Below are 9,131 nucleotides of genomic sequence, written 5' to 3'. Positions count from 1 at the left end.
TATTTGGAAGAAACAGATTTGCCAGAAGAAATGATTGCTGGAAAGGCTGACTATCTGAAATTGTTGGACTCTTTATTCAGTCCAGAAGTCCATAAGATGCCCACTTAGAAAAATAAGTGGTGTTCCTCAAGCTAGTATTAGCCTTTGGAATTATATAGGAGGCTAAGGAATGATGTCAGAATTGGAGTGGGATAACAACTTAAAATGACATGGTCTTAGACACTCGACTCTGAACGAGTTCAGAAAAGTGGTCAACTGGTCTGCACACAAGTGCTGGAGTAACTCAGCCTGTCAGGCAGCATTTCCATGATTACAATCGCGGGTTGTCTTTCTGCTAACTGGATAGCAGGCAACAAAAGCTTTTCACCGTACTTCGGTACATGTGGCAATAAACTAAACTAAATACATGGGGTTGCAGTACCAATCCCTGTGTCACCCCACATATTGTTGATTGCCATTCTGAAAATTATGTTCACTGATTTATTTATTAGCTTGTCCCCGATCTATGCCATCATATAACCCATAACGTTACCTTATGCAGTGATCTTTTGTATGGGATCTGTATTTACTCTCTGTATGATTTGGATCAAGGGAGAAGTTATCTTTGGAGAATACAAAGAGCCTACTGAGAGATGGGTTAAGTGAATGGGCAAGATGTTGATGGGCAACATTGAATGTGGGGGATAATGTCAAGTTATCCATCCTCAAAGAAAGAATTGTTTTAATGGAACGAGACTCAAATATTGCACTACAAAAGGGGTCTAAGAGATTCTAATACATGACGTGCAAAATTGAATATGCAAACACAGAGAATAATTAGGATGACTAATGGAAAAATGACCCTTATTGCAACAGTTATGGAGCATAAAAGTGCTCAAGTTTTGAAGATGCTTCAGAGCACAGGTAAGACCACAACTAGCATAATGTGCATAGTTTTGATCTTGTATTTAAGGAAAACATCTCCTTGCATTGGAGATGATGATAAGGTATACCAAATTATTTCTGGGGATGAAAGGGTTGATGTATGAAGATTCGGCTAATACTCTTAAGAGTGAGTGGTGAGGCCGCATTTGGAGTACTGTGACAATATTTGCGCCCCATATCTGAGGAAGGAAGTGCTGGTTCTGGAGAGGGCACAGAGGAGGCTTGCATGAATGATTCTAGGAATGCGTGGGGTTAACATATGATGAGCATTTGACAGTACAGGGCCTCTACTTGCTGGAGTTTAGAAGGTTGAGGGGGAACCCTCATTGAAACTTGTAGAAAAATGAAAGACATAGATAGAGTGGATGTGGAAAGGATGTTTGCACTGGTGGGAGTCTAGGACCAGAGGTCAGATTTAAAGGGCGCTCTTTTAGAAAGGAGGTGAGGAGGAACTTCTTTCGTCAGATGGTGGTTAAACTGTGGAACTCATTGCCACAGTGGGCTGTGGAGGCCGTCGGACATTTTTAAGGCAGAGAAAGACAAATTCTTGGTTAGAATGGGTGTTATGGAGAGAAGGCAGAAAAATGGGATTAGGAGGCAGAGATCAGCCATGATTGAATGGTGGAGTAGACTTGATCGGACATATGGACTAATTCCACTCCTATAACTTGTGAACTTGAATTTGAAAGAATGAATTGTGATCTCATCAAAATACTAGCAGAGGTGAAAGGAGCATAATTTCAGAGAAAGAGATGGGGCTGAGCAAAATTTTCTTCTGATGGTTACATCTCATTGGGATTCTTTATGGTGGAGACTATATTCAACGCTGCTTAACAAATGTTTGAACTTCATGGGATTTGGGTGAGCCTTGACCATTCTGAATGGCAGAACAGGCTCAAAACATTGATTGGCCCATTCCTGCAGAGTGGAATTCTCTACCACAGAAGGCAGTGGAGGCCAACTCACTGGATGTTTTCAAGAGAGAGTTCGATTGAGCTCTTGGGGCTAAAGGGATCAAGGTATATGTGGAAAAACAGGAACAGGTTACTGATTTTCGATGATCAGCTATGATCATATTACCATATAACAATTACAGCACGGAAACAGGCCATCTCGGCCCTTCTAGTCCGTGCCGAACACGTATTCTCCCCTAGTCCCATCTACCTGCACTCAGACCATAACCCTCCATTCCTTTCCCGTCCATATAACTATCCAATTTATTTTTAAATAATAAATTCGAACCTGCCTCCACCACCTTCACTGGAAGCTCATTCCACACAGCTACCACTCTCTGAGTAAAGAAGTTCCCCCTCATGTTGCCCCTAAACTTCTGTCCCTTAATTCTCAAGTCATGTCCTCCTGTTTGAATCTTCCTTACTCTCAGTGGGAAAAGCTTATCCACGTCAACTCTGTCTATCCCTCTCATCATTTTAAAAACCTCTATCAAGTCCCTCCCCCCCCCCCCCCCTTAACCTTCTGTGCTCCAAAGAATAAAGACCTAACTTGTTCAACTTTTCTCTGTATTGAATGGCGGTGCTGGCTCAACTCCTGCACCTATTTTCTATGCACCTGCTCCATGTTTTCTGTGTTCTTATATTCTTATCACATGGAATACTTCAATTCTTATTTCATCCAAGGGCAGGAATTGTTGGTTGTACAATGTCATGTGATCTGTTTCAAACATTGAGACTAATTACAACATGCTGCTGGCTGACTTGTCTAGGCTGACCTGACCAGACCAGGAATCAAGCCCCTGATTGCATGTGCTTTTGTCTTTGAACCATGCCAGGTACCATTGTTTGCCATTTGTTACAAGCTTGGGTAAAGATGCAAAATCCTTATTGCAATCACATTCTTCATCAGTAGCCCATGCATTATCCTTGATCAATGATGCAATCAGGTCCTGTTCAATGCCAACCAATGTTTGTGTGCCAGAATGTCCATGATGTAGCACCACTTAATTCCTCAAGATAAAATGGGGCACTGCTCTCCGATGGAATTTGGCCCCCTCTCTCTTACCTTGCCCCAGAGCTCCAGCAACTATGATTCAAAATCTGGGGAGAATGTGAGGTTTTTTTCAAATAGGACTAAGTTATCTCATTTTTTTTTTTTTTTTTTGCAGACATGCTTGATTACCAATGCTCCAGGTGGCAATTTTTTGCCAAGCCACGTACAAGCATTAGGACATCCCTGCTCCTGTACACAAGTCCTTTTGTTTTGTTCATACCATTTTCCACCTTAACCAACTTTACATTAATGTGGATTATGAATGTAAACCTAAAGACAAAAGGTCATTTGTTTAACACTAAATTATGAATTTCACTTGAATAAAAATTTATCGCTGGAAAGAAATGGCAACATTAAATATGGTATTTTCACATCAGATGTCTGAGAACTAAATATTTGCTAATCTGATGTATTGGTTTCTCGTTTACCTATATTTACATCAAGGCTTGTTAAGCTTTTGAAATGCTGCAAGACCACAAAAAGTGATGAGGTTATTAAACCTCATGCTATAACACCATTTTTTTTTGGTCCCTGAGAACAATCACATGAGATGAGATTAGAAATTTGGAACAAAGTATCATGATAATACATATTGATTCACTCTGCTATAAACTAATGAGAAATATTGCATTTAAAAATGTGTGTAAGTGTTTGAATACTGAAGGATGCAATTGCATTCATTTCTTTGAACCATAGAGATGATATTGTAGAGAATTTTGTAGTGCTACTGTGACACCTGCTAACTGCCTTGTTTTAATATTCTGCAAAGCAAATTGAAAACATGTGATTCCCAATGGAGCTGCCCTTAAGTGAAAAGAGATTGTTTTTCATTTTGCATAACATTTTAAAGTAAAACTGGGAGGTACAGTGACACAGCTGGTAGAACTGCTGCCCCAGTGCTCCAGCAACTCTGATTCGAACTCTGGGGAGAATGTGAGGTTTATTTTCAAATGTTCTGGTTTCCTCCCATATACCAATAACATGTAAGTTATTAGGTAAATTGCCCCTAGTGTGTGGATGAGGAGTAGAACCTAGGAAAGTTTATGGGAAAAAATTGCATCAGCGTGTGAATACTGTAAATGGATTCTTGAGTAAAGATTTTTAGGGCAGGAAGATCTTCCATTCTCTGACTTTAGCTGAAAGTTACCTGTCAACTTTGATTTTATGTAGTTTGAGCAAATTTCTGCATGGGGGAAAATGTAATTTTGTTGATCTGGAATTCATGTCAATTAGTTCTGTAGGATGGAGAGTGACATTGTTAATTCAGAAACAATGGTTCTGAACTTAAAGAAAGGTAACTTTGAGGGTATGAGACGTGAATTGGCCAAGATTGACTGGCAATTAATTCTAAAAGGGTTGACGGTGGATATGCAATGGAAGACATTTAAAGGCTGCATGGATGAACTACAAAAATTGTTCATACCAGTTTGGCAAAAGAATAAATCAGGGAAGGTAGTACATCCGTGGATAACAAGGGAAATCAGGGATAGTATCAAAGCGAAGGATGATGCGTACAAATTAGCCAGAAAAAGCAGCATACCGGAGGACTGGGAGAAATTCAAAGACCAGCAGAGGAGGACAAAGGGCTTAATTAGGAAAGGGAAAATAGATTGTGAAAGAAAACTGGCAGGGAACATAAAAACTGACTGCAAAAGTTTTTATAGATATGTGAAAAGAAAGAGATTAGTTAAAACAAATGTAGGTCCCTTGCAGTCAGAAACAGGTGAGTTGATCATGGGGAACAAGGATATGGCGGACCAATTGAATAACTACTTTGGTTCTGTCTTCACTAACGAAGACATAAATAATTTGCCGGAACTAGCAGGGGACCGCGGGTCAAAGGAGTTGGAGGAATTGAGTGAAATCCAGGTTAGCCGGGAAGTGGTGTTGGGTAAATTGAATGGATTAAAGGCCGATAAATCCCCAGGGCCAGATAGGCTGCATCCCAGAGTACTTAAGGAAGTAGCTCCAGAAATAGTGGATGCATTAGTAATAATCTTTCAAAACTCTTTAGATTCTGGAGTAGTTCCTGAAGATTGGCGGGTAGCAAAAGTAACCCCACTTTTTAAGAAGGGAGGGAGAGAGAAAATGGGGAATTACAGACCAGTTAGTCTAACATCGGTAGTGGGGAAACTGCTAGAGTCAGTTATTAAAGATGGGATAGCAGCACATTTGGAAAGTGGTGAAATCATTGGACAAAGTCAGCGTGGATTTACGAAAGGTAAATCTTGTCTGACGAATCTTATAGAATTTTTCGAGGATGTAACTAGTAGCGTGGATAGGGGAGAACCAGTGGATGTGGTGTATCTGGACTTCCAGAAGGCTTTCGACAAGGTCCCACATAAGAGATTATTAGTATACAAACTTAAAGCACAACGGCATTGGGGGTTCAGTATTGATGTGGATAGAGAACTGGCTGGCAAACAGGAAGCAAAGAGTAGGAGTAAACGGGTCCTTTTCACAATGGCAGGCAGTGACTAGTGGGGTACCGCAAGGCTCAGTGCTGGGACCCCAGCTATTTACAATATATATTAATGATCTGGATGAGGGAATTGAAGGCAATATCTCCAAGTTTGCGGATGACACTAAGCTGGGGGCAGTGTTAGCTGTGAGGAGGATGCTAGGAGACTGCAAGGTGACTTGGATAGGCTGGGTGAGTGGGCAAATGTTTGGCAGATGCAGTATAATGTGGATAAATGTGAGGGTATCCATTTTGGTGGCAAAAACGGGAAAGCAGACTATTACCTAAATGGTGGCCGATTGGGAAAGGGGGAGATGCAGCGAGACCTAGGTGTCATGGTACCACAGTCATTGAAGGTAGGCATGCAGGTGCAGCAGGCAGTAAAGAAAGCGAATGGTATGTTAGCTTTCATTGCAAAAGGATTTGAGTATAGGAGCAGGGAGGTACTACTGCAGTTGTACAGGGTCTTGGTGAGACCACACCTGGAGTATTGCGTACAGTTTTGGTCTCCAAATCTGAGGAAGGACATTATTGCCATAGAAGGAGTGCAGAGACGGTTCACCAGACTGATTCCTGGGATGGCAGGACTGTCTTATGAAGAAAGACTGGATAGACTTGGTTTATACTCTCTAGAATTTAGGAGATTGAGAGGGGATCTTATAGAAACTTACAAAATTCTTAAGGGGTCGGACAGGCTAGATGCAGGAAGATTGTTCCCGATGTTAGGGAAGTCCAGGACAAGGGGTCACAGCTTAAGGATAAGGGGGAAATCCTTTAAAACCGAGATGAGAAGAACTTTTTTTTCACACAGAGAGTGGTGAATCTCTGGAACTCTCTGCCACAGAGGGTAGTTGAGGCCAGTTCATTGGCTATATTTAAGAGGGAGTTAGATGTGGCCCTTGTGGCTAAGGGGATCAGGGGGTATGGAGAGAAGGCAGGTACGGGATACTGAGTTGGATGATCAGCCATGATCATATTGAATGGCGGTGCAGGCTCGAAGGGCCGAATGGCCTACTCCTGCACCTAATTTCTACGTTTCTATGTTTCTATGTAGCATTGAGGAAATTTAAAACTCTGTTTGTGGAAATCAAGTTGTTCCTCTAGAAATGGCTAATATATATTTTGATATCCCTTTTGTATTCTACCTCGTGCATAGTCCAATGGTTACATTGTACGTTCTCCTCCAGGTTGTGTGACTTGTATCATAGTTATCTTACATTTAGCAATTTGAAAATGCCCCATGTATGAGTTCAGATTCACATGACTTCAGTAAGGGACAGAAAACTACAACCCTCTTTACCAGAGAGTGGTGGCGGTGTTCGAGCTCCCAGTGGAAAGGCATGTCATTGGCCCATTTAAAAATAAATTCTAAAGAATTTATGGTATTCGAGACCATTTGGCATGGACTTGTTGAGATGGCCTGCAAGTGTGAATGTTATAGCTGTTATATGGTTTATTATACCCAACCTTTTCGCTGTGTTCCCTAAAAAAAAGAAAAAAAAGTTGTTTTATTTGCTCTAACTGCTGAGTCGGCCATTCTGTGCTTGATGTTTGTAAAGGCTTTGATTTGCATTTGGCTGACATTAGCATTAAGTAGTTTTAGAAAGATGGCCATCAAGACCCTCTATTTAGATCAATTAAAAAATATAGATATCCAGTCGCTACTGTCAAGTTGCTTTAGCTACCATCTCTTTAGTTTAATGACACTCATTAGAATCTGTACTGTGTTTAATTGCCATTTTATTAAAGGTTCTTGTATTAAAAAATCTTACACCTTGTACTAAAAGAAAATACACCAGAAATCCAACCTGCACAACGTGTTTGTATTGTTGAATTTAAATTCTAATTTCAAATACTTAGACGCTTAAAAAGATGCAATTTTTAAACTAGATGTACTGTGTTAACAGTTTTTTTTTAATCATCTCACCACTTTCCCCCTAGGTGTTGCCTCTGAATTCGGAGTCCGAGGATATCCAACTATCAAATTGTAAGTTAAGAATTACAGAGGGTTTTTTTGGTGTATTGTGCTTTTTGTGTGACATGTTATTGTTGAAGGCTTCCATTATGACTTGATTTGAATTGGAAAACGACTGGGCTGTATGTTCCAGATTCCAGCTGCTATCAAATATATCCCATTCAAATGTAATCCTATGACATAAATTACAGTTGGTTCTTTTTGAAAGTGGCAGCAGTACATGTTTGGGGCACCAATCCAATTAAGTGGTCCAGTCTAATCTGGTTTTAACACTTTATCTGAAGAAATTGTATTTTATATGCCAGTGTTGCAGAAATTATTGGGGCATGGGAAGCAGCTGCATCATTGGTTACTTTTTTTGTACAGGTCAACAAACTTGGCATTAATTTGCCTTTTTAAATTATTTTTGTATAGGTGTGTTGCTTTGCATTCATTTGTTTATCTAGACACCTTGTGGCGGCTGTTTTTATAACTTCGCAAAGTTCGACCTTCGATAGCCACTAATTTGTCGGGTATGGCTAGAAAAGTAGTCTCACGCACTACACGATACATTGGAAACAGCAAAGATAAATCTACCAGAAGTAGTCTCTTGATTAATAGCTTCTTTATTGTAATAATATGAAATAACTTTCCGTTCTTAATCGTCGTTCCATTCATGTCGTATAAATCATAAAAAACTTCTTGTAAAAGTACATTTTCTGACAACATGGTCATGGTAGAAAACTTTCATTCCATGGCCCGACATCAAACTAAAACTAATCGCCTGAGTGTCTGCGCCAGAATCCTCTAGCCAAAAACATGCCCCAGACTACGTATAAAATCCCACCCACATTAACACAAGCAGATAATAATCAAAGGTAACTAGACATGACTATAATAAACTTAAGCTTAATTGCTCCAACATACCAGCCCTTAATTGTTCTGAGTATATAATGAGAAAATTACTAATAGACATTTTTAAGAAAGGGGGCTGTAAAAGCTTAACATATATCCAAAAAACAAAAATAACATGCATTATATCAGCAGTCAGACTTCTTTAATGATTCTTCCATCTTCATTTTCGCCTTCTAGTAACAGACATATCTTGGTTATCGGTCTTACCAAGACATTGTTCTTAGTCTGAAGTCGTACTGTACGCACCAACCCTTAACGTCTGGCATGATCTCCAGTATCTTTCCCATCAACCAAGAACCTCGTGGTGCAGTAGAATCAACAACCACAAACGATATCACCTGGAACAACATTTCTTCTAACCCTCGACCATCGTTGTCGTTCTTGGATTAGAGGCATATTTTCTTGTGTCTACCTTTTCCAAAAAGATCTGCCATCTATTGTACTTGTTTCCATCTGCGTCTCATATACAATTCTTCTTTCACAAAGAGCCCAGGTGGTAGCATTTGATTGATTGATTTCAACAGAAGAATATGATTTGGTGTAAGCGCTTCCAGGTCATTTGGATCACCAGAACTCTTAGTAATGGGTCGATCATTTAAATTTGCTTCAACTTCACAAAATAAAGTTTGCAATCCATCATCGTCCAGAACTTGTTGTTTAAGAACAGAGCATAGCACATTTCTAACCATGCAGATCAATCATTCCCAAACACCGCCGTGATGAGAACCTGCTGGAGGATTAAAATTCCATTCTATCCCATCCTGATGCATAACACTCTGAATTTTATTCTGATTTAAGCCTTTAAGCGCTTCTCTCAATTCTCTTTCTGCTCCAACAAAATTCGTACCATTATCTGATCTTAATGATGAA

At 39.9% G+C, this 9,131-nt stretch overlaps 1 protein-coding gene across 1 annotated transcript in view; it reads left to right on the top strand.

Annotated features, from left to right (window-relative positions):
• The first annotated feature begins 836 nt into the window (after positions 1 to 836).
• Positions 837 to 9,131, top strand: part of LOC129696072 (protein disulfide-isomerase TMX3-like) — a 101,665-nt gene continuing 93,370 nt past the window's right edge. Inside the window, exons 1-3 of the mRNA XM_055633479.1 lie at positions 837 to 903; positions 3,844 to 3,864; positions 7,334 to 7,379. Coding sequence (XP_055489454.1) covers positions 837 to 903; positions 3,844 to 3,864; positions 7,334 to 7,379 — 134 coding nt within the window. The remainder of the gene's footprint in view (positions 904 to 3,843; positions 3,865 to 7,333; positions 7,380 to 9,131) is intronic.

This window comes from Leucoraja erinacea, chromosome 4, assembly GCF_028641065.1.
Source record: "Leucoraja erinacea ecotype New England chromosome 4, Leri_hhj_1, whole genome shotgun sequence".
NCBI lineage: Eukaryota > Metazoa > Chordata > Chondrichthyes > Rajiformes > Rajidae > Leucoraja > Leucoraja erinaceus.
Note: the sequence above shows the minus strand (reverse complement) of the source record. Positions and strands in the feature narration are given on the sequence as shown.